This window comes from Oncorhynchus nerka, linkage group LG14 (assembly GCF_034236695.1).
Source record: "Oncorhynchus nerka isolate Pitt River linkage group LG14, Oner_Uvic_2.0, whole genome shotgun sequence".
Taxonomy (NCBI): Eukaryota; Metazoa; Chordata; class Actinopteri; order Salmoniformes; family Salmonidae; genus Oncorhynchus; species Oncorhynchus nerka.
The window spans coordinates 30,851,897-30,872,065 of NC_088409.1; the positions used below are offsets into that span (position 1 = coordinate 30,851,897).

General features: G+C 43.3%; 1 protein-coding gene across 2 annotated transcripts in view; it reads left to right on the plus strand.

Moving 5' to 3' along the window:
* nphs1 (NPHS1 adhesion molecule, nephrin) overlaps positions 1–20,169 on the plus strand; it is a 55,299-nt gene that overhangs the window by 19,794 nt on the left and 15,336 nt on the right. For both annotated transcript variants that reach the window (XR_010465757.1, XM_029679317.2), the window contains exons 5-13: positions 642–764; positions 1,544–1,625; positions 2,753–2,859; positions 5,251–5,375; positions 6,655–6,826; positions 10,173–10,330; positions 18,951–19,092; positions 19,529–19,653; positions 19,785–19,953. Coding sequence is in view for 1 of the 2 variants with exons in the window: in XM_029679317.2 (XP_029535177.2) it covers positions 642–764; positions 1,544–1,625; positions 2,753–2,859; positions 5,251–5,375; positions 6,655–6,826; positions 10,173–10,330; positions 18,951–19,092; positions 19,529–19,653; positions 19,785–19,953 (1,203 nt within the window). In the remaining variant the exon portion in view is untranslated. The remainder of the gene's footprint in view (positions 1–641; positions 765–1,543; positions 1,626–2,752; positions 2,860–5,250; positions 5,376–6,654; positions 6,827–10,172; positions 10,331–18,950; positions 19,093–19,528; positions 19,654–19,784; positions 19,954–20,169) is intronic.

A 20,169-nucleotide genomic window follows, 5' to 3' on the forward strand; every position in this document is an offset into this window, starting at 1 on the left:
CTTTCCATGTCCCTACTCCTTTACCCTATTCTGTGACAGTTTGTTGTGGAGTAGATGATCATGTGTCCAGAGTAAATGACAGTTGTGCTGAAGCCTGTTTGTTGATTAGCACATCTGGTGACATTTTCCCTCTGAATTCCCGTCCAAATAACTTCCACTCTCTTCAACAAAGTTTTCTTTCTCTGAATTCCTGCATGGTCCGAAAGAAATGAAGGAGAGTGGGGAAGAGAGAACTAGGAGTGGGAAGTGCTTTGATCTGCTGTGTAAGCACGTATTCAGCTGGGGGGTGATCTGAGAGGAGAACTGTTTGGCGCTAACACAGATTATCATCTGTCTCCTTTCATCACCAACCCATCTCTGTATGCATATCCCAGTCTTATCTACTGTACACCACACTAATGATATGGCCCCACTGATTCTCCAGGAATATAACAGAACCTGCCTTATTGGCTTGGTACAACTGTCTTTCTTCAATATCTAAGGATCTCAAATGTTTTGAATGCATTAATTACCAAAATCATATTTTTCTGTGATCTGTAAACAGAATCACCAATTCTGGTCAAGACCTAGTCTGTACTGTATATCTCTTACGACGACCCATAACCACTGTTATAGACACCAGTCCTCTGTTCTCCCCTCAGTTCCTCCCTCTAAACCTTACTTTGAGCTGGAGACCACAGAGCCATGGGTAGCAGGGAAAAGCTACACTGTCACATGCATCGCTCCAGACGCCAAACCAGAGGCAGTGATCACTCTGTTTAAAGGTAGGTCACCAAGTACGGTATCAACCCACTGCACACAAACTTAATAATGCTAGTACATACATGTTTTTCCATCAGGAATAGCAGAGACGTTAAATGTGAATCAGTACTGAGTTGAGGGAAAAACATGTTTGCAAAGACATGTTTCAACCTACACTATAATTGTAGTACACTATATCTCAATGTCCTGTTTTTACAATTACATTTTAAAACTATGGCCGTGTGTGAAATCTGTCTTGCCTACTACTTACTAAAACAACATACTGTGTACTAATAGTACTACATACTAGTTAGAATTTACTGGTTAGTAAAACACATGCAGTAAGCAACAAATATCGTAATACTTATCATCCATACATATTTCAATAAATGTTTTACCTTTATTTAACTAGGCAACCTAATGCGCAATCGTGCTTGTTCCCTGCCATTCGTTCATTTTTGTAGAACACATCCCCTATTCTGATTATCAGCTCTCGTCAAACACCCTACACCCCAACCCTGGCACTCTGCCACCTCTGGTCTTTTGTTCCTCCCACCCCTACAAGGTGCCTGCTTCTACTCATCCCAGGCAAAGCTCTTCTCTGTCCTGGCACCCCAATGGTGGAACAAGTTTCCCCCTAACGTCAGGACAGATACGTCCCTGCCCATCTTCCAAAACATCTGAAACCCCCAACTCTTCACAAAGTATCTTTGTAAAAATGGTGGGGAAAAAACAAACACCCTTGCCTTGTTGTCTCTAACACACACTCTCTTTCCTCCTCCCCCTCCTCTTTCTCTCTCAGATGGAGTTGAGCTGACAGGTGTAGAGTCTTTCCCTATGTCTGGCTCTGAGGACAAGCTCCAGAACACACACGCTACAAAAGAGTATGTGTTCCTGTTCTCTGTCTCGTGTGTGTGTGTGTGTGTGTGTGTGTGTGTGTGTGTGTGTGTGTGTGTGTGTGTGTGTGTGTGTGTGTGTGTGTGTGTGTGTGTTATCCCTAATTGAAGCACTTCTGCATTCCCACAGAACTACAGTACAGTGTAATGAATTGGTGCCGACTGTAAACTGTCACTCGGTGCCTTGTGTCAAATCAAATGAGGTTTTGTCAAAGACACAGAATTACCTTTCAGTTGCTAGACAGATGCAATCCTATCTGATTCACCTGGTGGTACATACATACATTCACCAGTGCTGCAGATGAGTCTAATCCAGCTCCAAAGATAATAACCCCTTGTCATCTGCAAAAACACGATGTAGAAGGTATTAAGGAGATAATTCAGCTCTAACGCAGAATAGCCTGGTCGCCAACTAAATCCTTTATGTGTAGATAGTGGTTATAAATAGCAACCATATTTTGTATAGGAGCTTTTAAATCTGGAGATGAATCTAGATAACATGGTGGACTTTGGGTTTGTCATATGTCTGGAGGTATAATGCTCACATTGTTATGATGTTTAGCGGGGTTATAATGCTCTTGATATCCAGACCCGAGATTGTATGAATCTGTCTGTTCTTATGGGGTCTCAAGGGCTCAATTAGAGTGTTAAGGGGTGATGTGTCCTATGTGTTAAGCCATGATCTTTAATGTTATCAATCATCTATTCTTCTCTTCCATCCAATTCTTCCTTCCCCATGACCCCCTTTCCCCCACGCTCCTCACCCACCCCTCCATCGCACACACACACCCCTCCATCGCACACACACACCCCTCCATCGCACACACACCCCTCCATCGCACATACACACACACCCCTCCATCGCACATACACACCCCTCCATCGCACAAACACACCCCTCCATCGCACAAACACACCCCTCCATTGCACAAACACACCCCTCCATTGCACACACACACACCCCTCCATTGCACACACACACCCCTCCATCGCACATACACACACACCCCTCCATTGCACACACACACACACACACACACACACACACACACACACACACACACACACACACACACACACACACACACACACACACACACTCCCCACCCCTGCAGGTTCATGTTCTTAAGCAGTTCGGACAACGGGAGGGAGCTGGTGTGTCGTGCGAAGAACCCGGCTCTCCCTAGGGCCCTGGAGACCAGCCTGGTGATGAATGTATACTGTGAGTGTGTGTTGTTCCTTACCTCATGGATTCACCGACACCTTTACCTTTCCTTATTCCCTTCTCCAGCCACGTGTGGACCCCGACCCCGGGCTGGCATTGGGGCAAACATCCTCACACTGAGCAACCACTCCGAGGGGAGACTTTCAACCACGGGCAAACTCACACCTACTGGGGACTCAATCCCAATGCTCATCCTGGAGTGTTTTATTATTATTATTTTTTCACCTTTATTTAATCAGGTAGGCTAGTTGAGAACAGGTTCTCGTTTACCTGGCCAAGATAAAGCAAAGCAGTCTGACACAAACAACAACACAGAGTTACACATGGAATAAACAAACGTATAATCAATAACACAATAGAAAAAAGCAATATACAGTGTGTGCAAATGAGGTAAGATTAGGGAGGTAAGGCAAAAAATTGGCCGTAGTGGCGAAGTAATTACAATTTAGCAATTAAACACTGGAGTGATAGATGTGCAGAGGATGAATGTGCAAGTTGAGATACTGGGGTGCAAATGAGCAAAAATAAATAAATAACAATATGGGGATGAGGTAGTTGGATGGGCTATTTACAGATGGGTTACTGTATGTACATGTACAGTGATCTGTGAGCTCTCCGGCTTCAGTGATTTTTGCAGTTCGTTCAAGTCATTGGCAGGAGAGAACTGGAAGGAAAGGCAGCCAAAGCAGGAATAGGCTTTGGGGGTGACCAGTGAAATATACCTGCTAGAGAGCGTGTTATGGGTGGGTGCTGCTATGGTGACCAGTGAGCTGAGATAAGGCGGTGCTTTACCTAGCAAAGACTTATAGATGATCTGGAGCAAGTGGGTTTGTCGACGAATGTGAAGCAAGGGCCAGCCAACGAGAGCATACAGTTTGCAGTGGTGGGTAGGATATGGGGCTTTGTTGATGAAACGGATGGCACTGTGGTAGACTGCATCCAATTTGCTAAGAAGAGCGTTAGAGGCTATTTTATAAATGACATTGCCGAAGTCAAGGATCGGTAAGATAGTCAGTTTTACGAAGGTATGTTTGGCAGCATGAGTGAAGGATGCTTTGTTGCAAAATAGGAAGCCAATTCTAGATTTAATTTTGGAGATATTTAATTTTGGAAATGCTTAATGTGAGTCTGAAAAGAGAGTTTACAGTCTAACCAGACACCTAGGTATTTGTAATTGTCCACATATTCTAAGTCAGAACAGTCCAGAGTAGTGATGCTGGACAGGCGGGCAGGTGCAGGCAGCGATCGGTTGAAGAGCATGCATTTAGTTTTACTTGCATTTAAGAGCAGTTGGAGGCCATGGAAGGAGAGTTGTATGGCATTGAAGCTCGTCTGGAGGTTAGTTAACACAGTGTCCAAAGAAGGGCCAGAAGAATACAGAATGGTGTCGTCTGCTTAGGGGTGGTTCAGAGGATCACCAGCAGTGAGAGCGACATCATTGATGTATACAGAGAAAAGAGTCGGCTCTAAGAGCGTTAGAGGTCGACATGAAATCATCAACGTCTCTACTGCTGTCACATTCAACCCACTCAACTCTGTCAATTCCTCTGGCATCAGTGCAATCAAACTCTTTCTTTCTTTCTTTCTTTCTTTCTTTCTTTCTTTCTTTCTTTCTTTCTTTCTTTCTTTCTATTTCATTGTCTGTCTCTCTCTCTCTCTGACTGTCTCTCTGTCCGTCTCTCTCTCTCTCTCTCTCTCTCTCTGTCTCTCTCTCTCCACTCTGTATTAAACAACATCCCTCCAGTAAGTGCTAATGTTGCAGAACCCGTCGACCACCGCAACAGTAGTCCTTACTCAGCAAGCCAGCCCATCAAAGCCTGGAGCACCGTGTCCATTTTCAGCCAGCCAGATTGTTAGTGAGGTAGCAATTTGTCATGCCGGCCCAGGGTCCACATACAGCCGCCTGCGCTGCCTGCGCTCCCAAACTCATTGCAGCAATAACAAAGGCTGGCCCTCCCTTAATTTATTTTACGCTGTATGTTTTATTCAGGAAGGATGTAATTTATTCATATTTCCAAACGTTGCTTTATTACTGTTTAAACATCTGTTATTTTGCTTTATGGAGTCGATCTAGCTGGCTGCTCCCTTAATACTTAATGCTTTCATCAGAGCTAGAGCCCTTACTCTGCAGTCAGGGTAAATGTTGCCAATTTATTGGCCCTGTCTCAACAAATAGAGAGGATGCTCCCTTGCTCATAAAGCCAAGTGTCCGCTCATCCCAGTGCATATTTCTCACCCTCTATCCTCTCTTTCTGTCATCTTCTCTGTTTCTGGTGATTCATCTCTCTCCCTCTCTCTTTCTATTGCTCCCTCTCTTCCTCTCTCTTCACTTTCTGTCGTTCTTTCCCAAGATGTTGTTTCATCTCTCTCTTTCCCTCTCAACATCAGTCCCACCCCAGAATCCAGTAATCCAGGGCCTGGACAGAGAAGGCCTGGTGAAGAGGGGGACCACATTGAAGCTGTTTTGTGTGTCCCAGGGAGGGAACCCATTGGCCACCCTACACTGGACCAAGGTACAGAGACTACACTCGGCTAAAGCTTATAATCAGTCGTTTCTGGTGTATTCTCCATATTCTACTTCTGTACTCTTTCTTTCAGAACTCAATCCCTTCCTGCTGCAACCAGTCAGTCACCTATTATGTTAGTGAATAACCCATAGCCCTGTCCTGTCCTCTGCTTGTTACTAACTCCTAGCCCTGTCCTGTCCTCTGCTAGTTGCTAACTCCTAGCCCTGTCCTGTCCTCTGCTTGTTACTAACTCCTAGCCCTGTCCTGCCCTCTGCTAGTTACTAACTCCTAGCCCTGTCCTGTCCTCTGCTAGTTACTAACTCCTAGCCCTGTCCTGTCCTCTGCTTGTTACTAACTCCTAGCCCTGTCCTGTCCTCTGCTTGTTACTAACTCCTAGCCCTGTCCTGTCCTCTGCTTGTTACTAACTCCTAGCCCTGTCCTGTCCTCTGCTTGTTACTAACTCCTAGCCCTGTCCTGTCCTCTGCTTGTTACTAACTCCTAGCCCTGTCCTGTCCTCTGCTTGTTACTAACTAATAGCCCTGTCCTGTCCTCTGCGTGTTACTAACTCCTAGCCCTGTCCTGTCCTCTGCTTGTTACTAACTCCTAGCCCTGTCCTGTCCTCTGCTTGTTACTAACTCCTAACCCTGTCCTGTCCTCTGCTTGTTACTAACTCCTAACCCTGTCCTGTCCTCTGCTTGTTACTAACTCCTAGCCCTGTCCTCTGCTTGTTACTAACTCCTAACCCCGTCCTGTCCTCTGCTAGTTACTAACTCCTAGCCCTGTCCTGTCCTCTGCTTGTTACTAACTCCTAGCCCTGTCCTGTCCTCTGCTTGTTACTAACTCCTAGCCCTGTCCTGTCCTGTGCTTGTTACTAACTCCTAGCCCTGTCCTGTCCTGTGCTTGTTACTAACTCCTAGCCCTGTCCTGTCCTCTGCTAGTTACTAACTCTTAGCCCTGTCCTGTCCTCTGCTTGTTACTAACTCCTAGCCCTGTCCTGTCCTCTGCTAGTTACTAACTCCTAGCCCTGTCCTGTCCTCTGCTTGTTACTAACTCCTAGCCCTGTCCTGTCCTCTGCTAGTTACTAACTCCTAGCCCTGTCCTGTCCTCTGCTAGTTACTAACTCCTAGCCCTGTCCTGTCCTCTGCTTGTTACTAACTCCTAGCCCTGTCCTGTCCTCTGCTTGTTACTAACTCCTAGCCCTGTCCTGTCCTCTGCTTGTTACTAACTCCTAGCCCTGTCCTGTCCTCTGATTGTTACTAACTCATAGTTCTGTCCTGTGGATCAGAATGGGGAGGTGATTTCCACCAGCTGGGAGGTGGACACAGAGTTGCGACGGGCCATCAGCCACTTGACCCTGCAGGTTAAACCACAGGACAACCAGGCCGAGCTGTGCTGTGAGAGCGTCAACCAGGTGACCCCTGTCCCTCTGTCCAACAACCGCAAGATCACTGTCCTCTGTGAGTCCCCGACTGCTAAGAGATATATGCACTTGAATGCTAGAACACACACACAGACACACAAAAGCGATGGAATGTTTGTGTTTTTTCAAATGTTTGTTAACCCAATCATTAAAGTTATTTTCAATAGCATTCATCCCAATCACAATGACATTAACATTAGTCCTAGCTCCAATACTGAAACTAATTCTGCATTAACACAAACTCTAATATCAATATCATTAATGAAACTAATGGCAATTATGACCCGGGCCCATATTTCACACAGAAACTCATTTGAATCCCAGCTTGGTCTTTTACAGTGAGCTAATTTAACTGAATCGCTTCAATGCACAATCCAAAGGCAATAAAGCTGGCACTTTCTGTGGTGATAATAATGCCAGGTAATAAATTATACATCTTCACTTCACTGCATAGGAGATCTCTCAACTACCACGACTGGAAAACAAACAGAGAATGAAGGTTCCTTCGCATCACACCGACTCTTCCTTCACGCCATCACTCGCTATCTTGCTGCGTCAGTTAATGGTCTAAACCGCTCTCTTCTTCCTCTCCTATTCCACGTAAAAGCCATGTTACCTCCTAGCTATTCCTATTCACGCCTCATACACGTCGGAAATGAGTTGCAGACCCTTTATCAATGTATCTCTCTTTCTATTGCTCTCTCTCTCCTTTTAGTTTTGTCTCGAGCTGGAGGGCAGAGAGAAGAACTGGTGTGTTAGGGATATGCCAGCATCGCCCTAAGGCATGTGCGTAACCTAACACACTGTCTGTCTATGAGTGTAGCCCTCATGTCTGCCTGTGTCCCGTGTATAACGTACATGATATGATGCATTCATGTCTACCTGCTCAGTCATTAGCCTGTCTTACTGCAGCCCCTCAGGGATTACTGCTCAGCTGCACTTCCTCTGTGCTAGTAAAGTTCCCTCCTTTGAAAAGGAGTTTGATAAAGTATGATTAGAATTTATACATAAATGTCTGGAATATTTTAAGTTTGGTGAATCTCTACAATGGGTTAAAGTGATGTACAGCAACCCCAGATGTAAAATAGTAAACGGTGGTTACTTCTCAGAAAGTATTGAGCTTTTAATAGGGGTAAAACAAGGCTGTCCGTTATCTCCATATCTATTTATTATGGTCATTGAAATGCTAGCTATTAAAATTAGATCCAACAAGAACATCATGGGGTTAGAAATTCAGGGGTTAAAAACACAAGTGTCAATGTACGCTGGTGACTCTAGTTTTTTCTTAAGTCCGCAATCTGGATCTCTGCACAGTCTCATTGAAGATCTTGATCACTTTTCTGCCTCTCTGAATTAAACCTCATTATGACAGGTGTATCATATTACGTATTGGATTGTCAACAAATACAGTGTTTACACTACCTTGTAGTTTACCAATAAAATGGGCGGATGGTGAATTAGACATACTTGGTATTCACATCTAAAAAATATATAAATGAACTTACCACAATTAATTTCAATAGAAAGTTAGCAAAAATAGATAAGATTTTGAAACCATGGAGAGGTAAATAGTTGTCTATTTATGGGAAAATACATTGATTAACTCTTTGGTCCTATCACAGTTTACTTACTTACTAGTGGCATTGCCTACTCCAGATGATTCATTTTTAAAATCATATGAGAAAAAAATCAAATTAAACGTGCCTATTTATATAATGAATATGAGTTTGGGGGCTAAAATTATTACATATTAAAGCTTTAAACCTCTCACTAAAAGCTTCACTCATATATAAGTTATACTTAAACCCAAAATGGTTCTCCAGTAGATTATTAAGAAAAGCTCATTCTTTGCTCAAAAATTGAATTTTTTTGCCTTCATACAGATTACAACTTCTCATTTCCAACTAATTGAAAATGTAATTTTGTTTAAAGTATTGCCCTTTCTTAAACAAGCCATACAAAGCTGGTTACAATTTCAGTTTTATACTCCAGAAAAGATAGAACAAATATTACAACAAATGTTATGGTTAAGATCAAATATATTCATTAGTAAAAAAACTATTCATTATCGAAAAAATGTTTTAAAATTGTGTTATATTTATCAATGCTGTTATGAATAGAAATGGAGGAGTTATGTCAAATATGTAGTTATCAAAAAGATATGGGAATATCTGCTCAAAACAAATTTACAACCAACTGATTGCAGCACGACAACAAAAAATAGAGGAGGCAAGTGGAAAAGGGAGAAGGTACGGAACGTGTTTGCCTGCCATATATTAAAGATACAAATTGGCTGAAAGGAACTGGCATAAATAGAAAAATATACCAGTTTCATCTGAGGACAAACATGTTGACAGCTGCACCATACAGGTTGCAAAATAAATGGGAGGAGATTTTCAATGTACTAATTCCATGGCATATGGTTTATGAACTGGTATGAAAAACTATACATAACTCAACACTTAGAGCTTTTCAATTTAAGTTATTATATAAAACTCTTACCACCAACAGAATGCTATATATATGGGCCATACAACAGTCTCAGCTCTGTAGATTTTGTTGGGAAGAGACACTTATTCAAGTATTGCCCCTATGCAGCGTGTCTCTGGTCACAGGTTGAGGAATGGTTAAAAAATCAACCATACATACAATTAACCATACAAATAGCAGTGTTGGGCATAGCCAGTCAATAAATACTATAATAATAGGTTTTCATCTTTAGCTCACAATCTGTGGATAATGTACGATTAGAAAGATTAAAACATGTTGTAAAACATCACAGCACAATTGAAAAATATATGGCACATGGAAACCAAACAAGGGCGGTCTATGGTGATCGGTGGGATGGGCTGAGAGTGGCTGAGGGTTGGGATTAAAGACTTTGATTGGTAATGTATTGTTGTTATATATAACAGTACCATGTATGTCAAATGTATAAGTAAAATGTATATGTAAAATGTGTATGTAAAATGTATAGGTAAAATGCATGAATATGTAGCATAAAAGCTGTAAAAAAAAGCCAAGATATTTGTCCTCGAGGAGGGGTGGTGGTGAAGGGGTTAAAAAAGAATAATAACAATAAAAGATCCCTCCTGGTATAGCTGAATATAGACAGGCTTTGGTAACTAGTATGGGTTTGAAATGGATGGAAAACCTCAGGAGAGGACAAGACTTCATAAAGTGATGTTGATAGATTGGAAATGGTTTCTTTACTTCTTCCTTTACATTCAAATCCAGTCTTTTCATCCTTTCTATAAAATATTGATCCTGACACAGAGCACTTTATTGACTGAATTTACTGTGTGTGTGTGTGTGTGTGTGTGTGTGTGTGTGTGTGTGTGTGTGTGTGTGTGTGTGTGTGTGTGTGTGTGTGTGTGTGTCAGTTGAGCCAGAGAAGGTGATGGTGCTGGGGTTGTTCGAGGCGAGAGAGGGAGAGGAGGTGACCCTGTGCTGTTACACCTCCTCCAGTAACCCGCCTGTACACATCCGCTGGTGGTTGGGCTTCAGGGAACTCAACACCACCGTGGTCAATGTGGAAGAGGTAGGGGGCCTGCATTCACTTCGACACACACTTCTTCTCACACTGAATCACAGTGGCAGTTCAAGCTTGCATGGCTCCCTGGCTCAAGACGCTGAAGCGGTATGATCCCACCTCCTCTGACAAGGCCTGGGCCTCAATCTTTATTACAGGGTCTTTGGTTTGATCCCTCACCTCAATCAGTGCCTCTCTCACCGCTGCTGCCTGATACCTCAGTGGCTCGACACGCTTAACTTTACTCTCCCACCTTGTCTCAGTCCACATCTTCAAAGTGATGTCCACACGTTTTTTTCAGGATGGCCTATTGCTGTGTGGAGGCTGAGATCAAGGTGTACAGTTTGTGGAAGATGCCAAAGTAACCCATGGCATCAACAGAACTTTTAGCAGCATCAAACATAAGCAGGTTCAATGTGTGAACCCCACATGGCACAAATAGAGCTCTTGGATTCATTTCCAGGAGTCTGGCTTGGGACACCTTCATTTTTGCCTCTCTTGTTGGCCCCATTGTCATAAGACTTCCATCTGCAGTCCGCAAAAGGAATTTTTAGATAAATGTTCCTTTATGTGGGGCTCCTCCTTCAGTGACACAATTCTAATCACAACAGACAACTGTTCAGTGTGGCTGACATCTAATGACCTTGCTGCTCAACAAATCAATGAGTTTATTGTGTATTTGGTGGCCACGGTAGCTGGTGGTGTGACTCGAGGTCCTTTTTTGGACACAGTTAAGGTGCTCTTTCATGACTGGATCAAATTGTGCCGTCAGTTCAACCTCTTTGAGGAAATTTCCATTGGATGGAAAGTACGGTGTTTCTGTGTGTCCCCTTAGTGCCAGATTTCTAATTGCCAGAGACTGCACAATAGCAGTCAGATGTGTCAACCCCTCTCTCCATCTTATCCTCTCAGGCTCCATAAGTGCCATCTCATGCTTGTTAATTGTTTCCCCTTTTTTGATCCTCATTGCCAGTTCTTTCCATGTTTTCATGCAGTTTTGGTGTTTTGGACTGGTGTCGTGTGAAGTCAGAAAAGAATGTATATGTTTCCAGTCTGGCAGTCCTGCTAAATGAATTTTCTTCTTAGAAATAAGTTTGCAGCAGAAGCAGAAGAGGCTGTTGTTTCTTTCAGAACACACCAACCAACTTCTAGGGATTTGTTCACCACTCACCAAGGTCTTCCTGAGATACTGGTGGCGGCAACTTCTTCCATCACACTCACTCCTTGGGAAAACAAAGTTAGGTGGTACCTAACTTAGTCCTCTGCAAACGAGTTGTGTCCGAATTCTGTTTGTCAGAACCGAAGGCCAGTCAGCAGGGTCTGTAGACAGTGGTTCATCCTCAGCAGCAGGATCTGGTGGGGATGCTGCTACAGGCATTTCTAATGGAGAGCACATGGGCATTAGTTTACACATGTGATTCACAGCTTTTATAGTGGTAGAACATCCCACATACATATCCAGTAATAATTAAATCATCATTGTTACCTACAATATGGAAACTTAAAACTTTGCAAAAGGGAAATGATTTATTTTGTTTATGTTATGCAGGCATGCACACATAAACACATGTGTGTCTACCCACACACACACATGCCCGTGCGCACAAACGCATCCGAAGAATTCTGCTGGGGAGAAGTGGAAGCAGATGGGTCTTCATCCTCATCCTCAGGCTCAGACAACATTTGTGAAGGCACCTGTGTGGGTGAGGAGGTGGATGGCTCCTCATCCTGAGGCTCAGACAACATTTGTGAAGACACCTGTGTGGGTGAGGAGGTGGATGGCTCCTCATCCTCATCCTCAGGCTCAGACAACATTTGTGAAGACACCTGTGTGGGTGAGGAGGTGGATGGCTCCTCATCCTGAGGCTCAGGCTCAGACAACATTTGTGAAGACACCTGTGTGGGTGAGGAGGTGGATGGCTCCTCATCCTGAGGCTCAGGCTCAGACAACATTTGTGAAGACACCTGTGTGGGTGAGGAGATGGATGGCTCCTCATCCTCATCCTCAGGCTCAGACAACATTTGTGAAGACACCTGTGTGGGTGAGGAGGTGGATGGCTCCTCATCCTGAGGCTCAGGCTCAGACAACATTTGTGAAGACACCTGTGTGGGTGAGGAGGTGGATGGCTCCTCATCCTGGCCAATGCCAGAGGGTGCTGGCCTCTGAATTTGCATTGAAATACAGTATATGAGTCTGACACCCTAAATACATTTGTTGCACAATTAAATATACATGTCATTATGTCATTCATTTTCAGAATAGGAACCAATTGAACCATACACCCTCCTTGGCTAATTCTAGGCATAAGTCACTCCAAAAGACTCAATATGCAGTTTTGCTGTTCTGGACTGCTGTCGTGTGAAGTCAGCAGTCCAAAATATCAGCATAATATAGATGTCTTTTAATTTAGCCTACAGCATTGGAAATTCCCCTTACTGAGCTCAGGACTTAGTCAATACAATCACAGAAAACCTGCACATCCCCCAACACTGTCAACCAAGAGTCAAGACTAAACCAATTCACCTTGGTGGTGTGCAGACTGTTTTTATATGATTCTTAACGATTTCGCACAAACCCCCCCGAAAAAGCAACAATATGTCTGTGAAACTATATATTCACAGTATTATGAATGAATTGTGGTTTATTTGGTAGCATTTTGTATTGTAACTGATTTTACTAATTGCATTAGTACTGTACAAAGTTAGAGGTGCGCTATTTGATAGATTCCACCGCTCCCCCTACCTCGGGCTTCCAGTACGGAGACTTGAGGTCAACCAATACCCGCCCCCCTCTCCATCTCGTACTTCTGGGTGGGAGACCTTCCCAGGTAGTAGCCTGCCTAGCTTACAAGCTAGATAAAGGAAGCTTCCAGAAAACACTTCCAGTAGCATTAGTGCAGCCTCACTTTGGTGTGTACTACCTGGTACAGCAGCTACCCTAAGTTCTTCAAGAACCAGCTACAGACAGCTCAGAATAGAATGTCATGTTGGCCCTTCTCAGCTCAGCGAACTACAGTGGCTATCAGTTGAAGCTGAGATTAGCCCATGAAACTGTATGTACAGTCCCCCAGTGTCTAAAGAACTCTCTTACTACTGTTAGGGACTCTCATTCCTACACCATGAGAGGCAGTGCCACAGATTTTGTGCCATGTTGGTTCCAGAGCAGTAGAGTGGAACAAACTCCCGGCTGAGATAAAAACGGTTTCTGCCAGTCTTAGGTTCAAACACTACCGCAAGGCTTGGTTAATGTTGACATAGCCTCCTAGCAAAGTGTAAAGCCACTCTGCACTAGAGGAGTGATTTGGTAGTTGTGCATATCTGCTTTTTTTGTAAATACGTAAATATGTGTATAATGGAATATATGGCACAGAGTGCCCATGTCACTTGTATTGCCCTGCAGCCACTTCAAATCAAATCTAATCTAATTGTATTTGTCACATGTGCCGAATTCAACAGGTGAAACCTTACCGTGAAAAGCTTACTTACAAGAACTTAACCAACAATGCTGTTCAATAAATAGAGTTAAGAAAATATTTACCAAATAAACTAAAGTAAAAATGTAAAAACAGTAACACAAGAAAAGTACATAACAATAACGAGGCTATATACAGGGGTTAATGGTGCCGAGTCAATGTGCGGGGGTATAGGTTAGTCGAGGTAGTATGTAAAGTGACTGTGCATGGATAATAAATAGCGAGTAGCAGCAGTGGAAAAACAAGGGGTGGGGTCAATGTAAATAGTCTGTGTGGACATTTGATTACTTGTTCAGCAGTCTTATGGCTTGGTGGTAGAAGCTATTAACTTCTTGCGTCGAGCCATCCCGGATCCGGGATCGTGACTACAGCCTCAAGCAAATGAAATGAAATAAATCTGCTAGCTCTCAAGCTTAGCCTTTTGTTAACAACACTGTCATCTCAGATTTTCAAAATATGCTTCTCAACCATAGCAAAACAAGCATTTGTGTAACAGTATTGATAGCTAGCGTAGCATTTAGCGTTAGCATTCAGCAGGCAACATTTTCACAAAAACCAGAAAAGCATTCAAATAAAATCATTTACCTTTGAAGAACTTCGGATGTTTTCAATGAGGAGACTCTCAGTTAGATAGCAAATGTTCAGTTTTTCCTGAAAGATTATTTGTTTAGGAGAAATCGCTCCTTTTGTTCATCACGTTTAGCTACGAAAAAAACCTGTATCCAGGAGTGTACTTCTATTCGCAAGCTCATTAGCATAACACAACGTTAACTATTCATGAAAATTGCAAATGAAATGAAATAAATCTGCTAGCTCTCAAGCTTAGCCTTTTGTTAACAACACTGTCATCTCAGATTTTCAAAATATGCTTCTCAACCATAGCAAAACAAGCATTTGTGTAACAGTATTGATAGCTAGCGTAGCATTTATCGTTAGCATTCAGCAGGCAACATTTTCACAAAAACAAGAAAAGCATTCAAATAAAATAATTTACCTTTGAAAAACTTCAGATGTTTTCAATGAGGAGACTCTCAGTTAGATAGCAAATGTTCAGTTTGTCCAAAAATATTCTTTGTATAGGAGAAATCGCTCCGTTTGGTACATCACGTTTGGCTACCAAAAAAAACAGAAAATTCAGTCATCAAAACGCCAAACTTTTTTCCAAATTAACTCCATAATATCGACTGAAACATGGCAAACGTTGTTTAGAATCAATCCTCAAGGTGTTTTTCACATATCTCTTCGATGATATATCGTTCGTGGAAGTGTGCTTTCTCATCTGAATCCCATGGGAAAATGCCTGCAGCTGAAGATTACGCACCAATTTAGACAAAGGACACCGGGCGGACACCTGGTAAATGTAGTCTCTTATGGCCAATCTTCCAATGATATGCCTACAAATAGGTCACAATGCTGCAGACACCTTGGGCAAACGACAGAAAGCGTAGGCTCATTCAGGGCACATTCACAGCCATATAAGGAGACAATGGAAAACAGAGCCTCAAAAATTCTGCTCATTTCCTGTTTGAAGTTTCATCTTGGTTTCGCCTGTAGCATCAGCTCTGTGGCACTCACAGATAATATCTTTGCAGTTTTGGAAACGTCAGAGTGTTTTCTTTCCAAAGCTGTCAATTATATGCATAGTCGAGCATCTTTTTGTGACAAAATATTGTGCTTAAAACGGGCACGTTTGTTTATCCAATAATGAAATAGGCGCCCCCATAGGTTCAAGAGGTTAAGGAGCCTTTTGGTCCGAGACTTGGCGCTTCGGTACCGCATGCCATGCGATAGCAGAGAGAACAGTCAATGACTTGGGTGACTGACTGGAGTCTTAGACACCGCCTAGTATATAGGTCCTGGATGTCAGGAAGCTTGGCCCAAGTGATTTACTGGGCCTTAAGCACTACCCTTACAGTCAGTTGCCATACCAGGCAGTGATGCAACCGGTGAGGATGTAGAACTTTTTGAGGATCTGTTTGTGGTCGTGCCCTCTTCACAACTGTCTTGGTGTGTTTGGACCATAATAGTTTGTTGGTCATGTGGACACCAAGGAACTTGAAACTCTCGACCCACTCCACTTCAGCCCCGTCTATGTTAATAACCAGTTAAGCCCACCCGACACGCAGGCGTCCCATCTAGCCATCTGGAAATGCAAATGCGCTACGCTAAATGCTAATAGCACTCGTTAAAACTCAAATGTTCATTAAAATACACATGCAGGGTACTGAATTAAAGCTACACTCGTTGTGAATGTAGCCAACAAGTCAGATTTTTAAAATGCTTTTCGGCGAAATCATGAGAAGCTATTATCTGATAGCATGCAACACCCCGAAATACCTGAAGGGGACGTAAACAAAATAATTAGCATAGCCGGCGCTACACAAAACGCAGAAATAAAATATAAAACATTCATTACCTTTGACGAGCTTCTTTGTTGGCACTCCTAGATGTCCCATAAACATCACTATTGGGTCTTTTTTTCGATTAAATCGGTCCATATATACCCTAAATATTGATCTATGAAAAGTGTGTGATCCAGGAAAAAACACCGTTTTAAAACGCAACGTCATTTTTTAAAATTAAAAAAGTTGACGATAAACTTTCACAAAACACTTCGAAATACTTTTGTAATCCAACTTTAGGTATTAGTAAACGTTAATAATCTATCAAATTGATCACGGGGCGATGTGTATTCAATAGCTCCACGTCTTCAAATCATGGTCGGAAATTTCTCTTCCAAAACATCCTGTCGGAGACCGGAAGGAATGGGCTCTCTCTTACTCGTTTGACCAAGAAATAACACCCAGTCATTTGACAAGACTGGCGACATCGTGTGGAAGCTGTAGGACTTGCAATCTCAGCCCCATCTAATTTGCTGTCCCATAGACAATACATGCAAGTGGCGCATTGATATTTTTTCCAGTTTTCGGTGATCAGTTTTTCTTGCGCTTTTCGATAAAACACACGTTCTGTTATAGTCACAGCCGTGATTTAACCAGTTTTAGAAACGTCAGAGTGTTTTCTATCCACACATACTAATCACATGCATATACTATATTCCTGGCATGAGTAGCAGGACGCTGAAATGTTGCGCGATTTTTAACAGAATGTTCGAAAAAGTAAGGGGTAGGCTGAAGTGGTTTTAATGGGGGCCTGTTCGGCTCTCCTTTTCCTATAGTCTACGATCAGCTACTTTGTCTTGCTCCCATTGAGGGAGTGGTTGTTGTCCTGGCACCACACTGCCAGGTCTCTGACCTCCTCCCCAAAGGTTGTTTCATTGTTGTCGGGGATCCGGCTTACCACTGTTGTGTCATCAGCAAACTTAATGATGGTGTTGGAGTCGCAATCTTGGGTGAACAGGGAGTACAGGGGCGGACTAAGCATGCACCACAGAGGGTTCTCAGTGTTGAGGATCAGTGTGGCAGATGTGTAGTTCCCTACCCTTAACACCTAGTGGCGGCCCGTTAGGAAGTCCTGGATTCAGTTACAGAGGGAGGTGTTTAGTCCCAGGGTCCTTAGCTTAGTGATGGGCTTTGTGGGTACTATGGTGTTGAACGCTGAGCTGTAGTCAATGAACAGCATTCTCACATAGGTGTTCATTTTGTCCAGGTGGGAAAGAGCAGTGTGGAGTGTGATTAAGATTGCGTCATCTATGGCTCTGTTGGGGAGGTATGCGAATTGGAGTGGGTTTAGGGTTTCCAGCATGATGGTGTTGATGTGAGCCATGAGCCGCCTTTCAAAGCACTTCATGGCTACTGGGTGGTAATAATTTAGGCAGGTTACCTTCACTTTCTTGGGCACAGGGACTATGGTGGTCTATTTGAAACATATAGTTATTACATACTCGGTTAGGGAGATGTTGAAAATGTCAGTGAATACACTTGCCAGTTTGTCTGCGCATGCTTTGAGTACACGTCCTGGTAATCCGTCAAGCCCAGTGGCTTGTGAATGTTGACCTGTTTAAAGGTCTTGCTCACATCAGCTACGGAGAGCATGATCACACAGTTGTCCGGAACAGCTGGTGCTCTCATGCATGCTTCAGTGTTGCTTGCCTCGAAGCGAGCATAAAAGGCATTTAGCTCATCTGGTAGGCTCGCGTCCCTGGGCAGCTCGCGGATAGGTTTCCCTTTGTAGTCCCTTTGCCTACCAATAGAGGACCACAACGGAAACAAGACTGACTTTTTGTGTATATAACCCTCTGTAATTTCGGTACATGTATTGGTTGCCTGCTGTGGCCTCTTTATGTACCGTAAATTGAATTGAAAATTACCTTTCAAACTACACCTCAGAAGTCAATGCACACTTAAAATACTTAATTCAGACTTCAGGCAGTCTGATTTGCACATCTCGAGCGCCCAATGACAAGCATCTGTGAGAGAAGCCTTTGATTCTGAAAGAACTCATATTATTCTACTCCGTGTAGAGTTTCCACCTTAACCCCATTAAATCTGTTCTTCATTCTCTCTCTGCTCTGACCAAAGAACTACTATTCAGTCTATACTATACAAGGCTTTGGCAATGAGTGAATCCTCAAAAAGGGTTCCAGTATTCTTCTCTCTCGGCTTTTGAGTATGTTAATGAGATAAAAGTGAATAAAAGCTGACATGGGAGTTGAGAGAACCATTATTTCGGCTCTTTGTTCATTTAGAGAAATAATTTTCATTTGATCTAGCATTTACTGCTGCATTCTATCCAGCTTTAATGTGCCTGAATACGTCTGAGGGTTAATAAAGACTGACACCTCAGTGGTGGTTCTTTGTGAACACGTTCCTTCTTGTGTCTGTTTCTCTCTGGAAAAGGCTTTTGCACTAATCATCTCAATGAAAGCCTTGATGAACCCTGCGTGCAAAGCAGACATGACTAGCATCGTGCAGGAGCAAATGGGGGTTTGATTAAATTTATTACGGGTTTTGCGAGCAGGAAGAAGTATATGCATGTGATTTATTTATTTGTTTATTATCAGGGACCAGGCACAATGTAAGTAGAGCACAAGAGTTAGAGAAACACAAAGCTCATTCCATCATCAAAACAGTATTATTATTGTATTTCCTGTGAGCAGCTTACTGTGTATTTAAATTTTTTTAAGGAAAATGTTTAAGGACACTAGAACTTCCTGTCTCTTCCTGACGTTGTCATGTGTCCTTTCCTGTCTCCAGGGAGACCACGGGGGGAAGACAACCATGTCTAACCTGACCCATGTTGTCTCTCGGGAGGAGAACGGTCTGCCCCTCACCTGTGAGACCTTCAACAAGGGCACACGCTTCTCCAAGAGCCAGTCCAACAACCTCATTGTTTTCTGTGAGTCTCTGGATAGGACTGTGACAACAACAACCCTACAAGCCTAATGGTTGTAGGGAATCTCTATTGAATGACTATGACAAGTACAATCGTGAAAAAACCTTGCACAACCAGAACATAACTATGCATTGTACAGTAACAATTGCAACACTCTCAATCTGTGCTTTCTGTAACTATAACAATATAGACATAACCCCCTCTCTCTTTCCCGCCCTCCCCTCCCCTCCCCTCTCTCTCTCTCTCTCTCTCTCCCTCCCCATCTCTCTCTCCCTTACACCCTCCCCCTCTCTCTCTCTCTCCCCTTTCTCTCTCTCTCTCTCCCTCCCCAATCTCTCTCTCCCTTACACCCTCCCCCCTCTCTCTCTCTCCCTTCCTCTCTGTACTCCCTCCCCTTCACCCCTATCTCTCTCTCCTCCTCCCCCTCCTCCCCTCCCAGACCCTCCTCAGAAAGTGTGGATAGAAGCCCCTCCCCCAGGGCTTCCTCTGAGATCAGGAACCATCATACGCCTCATCTGCTTCTCTATTGGGGGAAGTCCCAAAGGAACCCTCAACTGGTACAAGGTGTGTACATGTGTGTATTGTATGACAACATACATTTTGATTGGTTAAGTTGTCAAAGGTTGTAACAGTTAAGACTCTCTGTCTGTACAGTACCATGTCCTCCACTCTCTACTCTCCTCTCCACACTGCAGGATGATAAGGCGTTATCAGACTACCCCAAACAGGTGCCCTCTGATAAAGGCGTGTCCAAAGAACTGGCCGTGCGCCTCCAGCCCAGTGACAACATGGCTACCTACCGCTGTAATGCCACCAATAAGGCCAAGATGGTCCTCAACGCCTCTGTCAAACTCATGGTCCAGTGTGAGTCTTACAGACCGGGCTCTGGGCATGAGTGGATTAATACTAGCCTTTATGGACCTGACAAATAGAGGAGGAAAGCATTAGCTATACTCAAGATGATAGATAATTAATTCAAGATGATAGGTAGATTCAAGATGATAGGTAATTAATTCAAGATGATAGGTAGATTCAAGATATAGCTGCAAAGACACGGAATCAGCAGCCTCAGTATGTTGA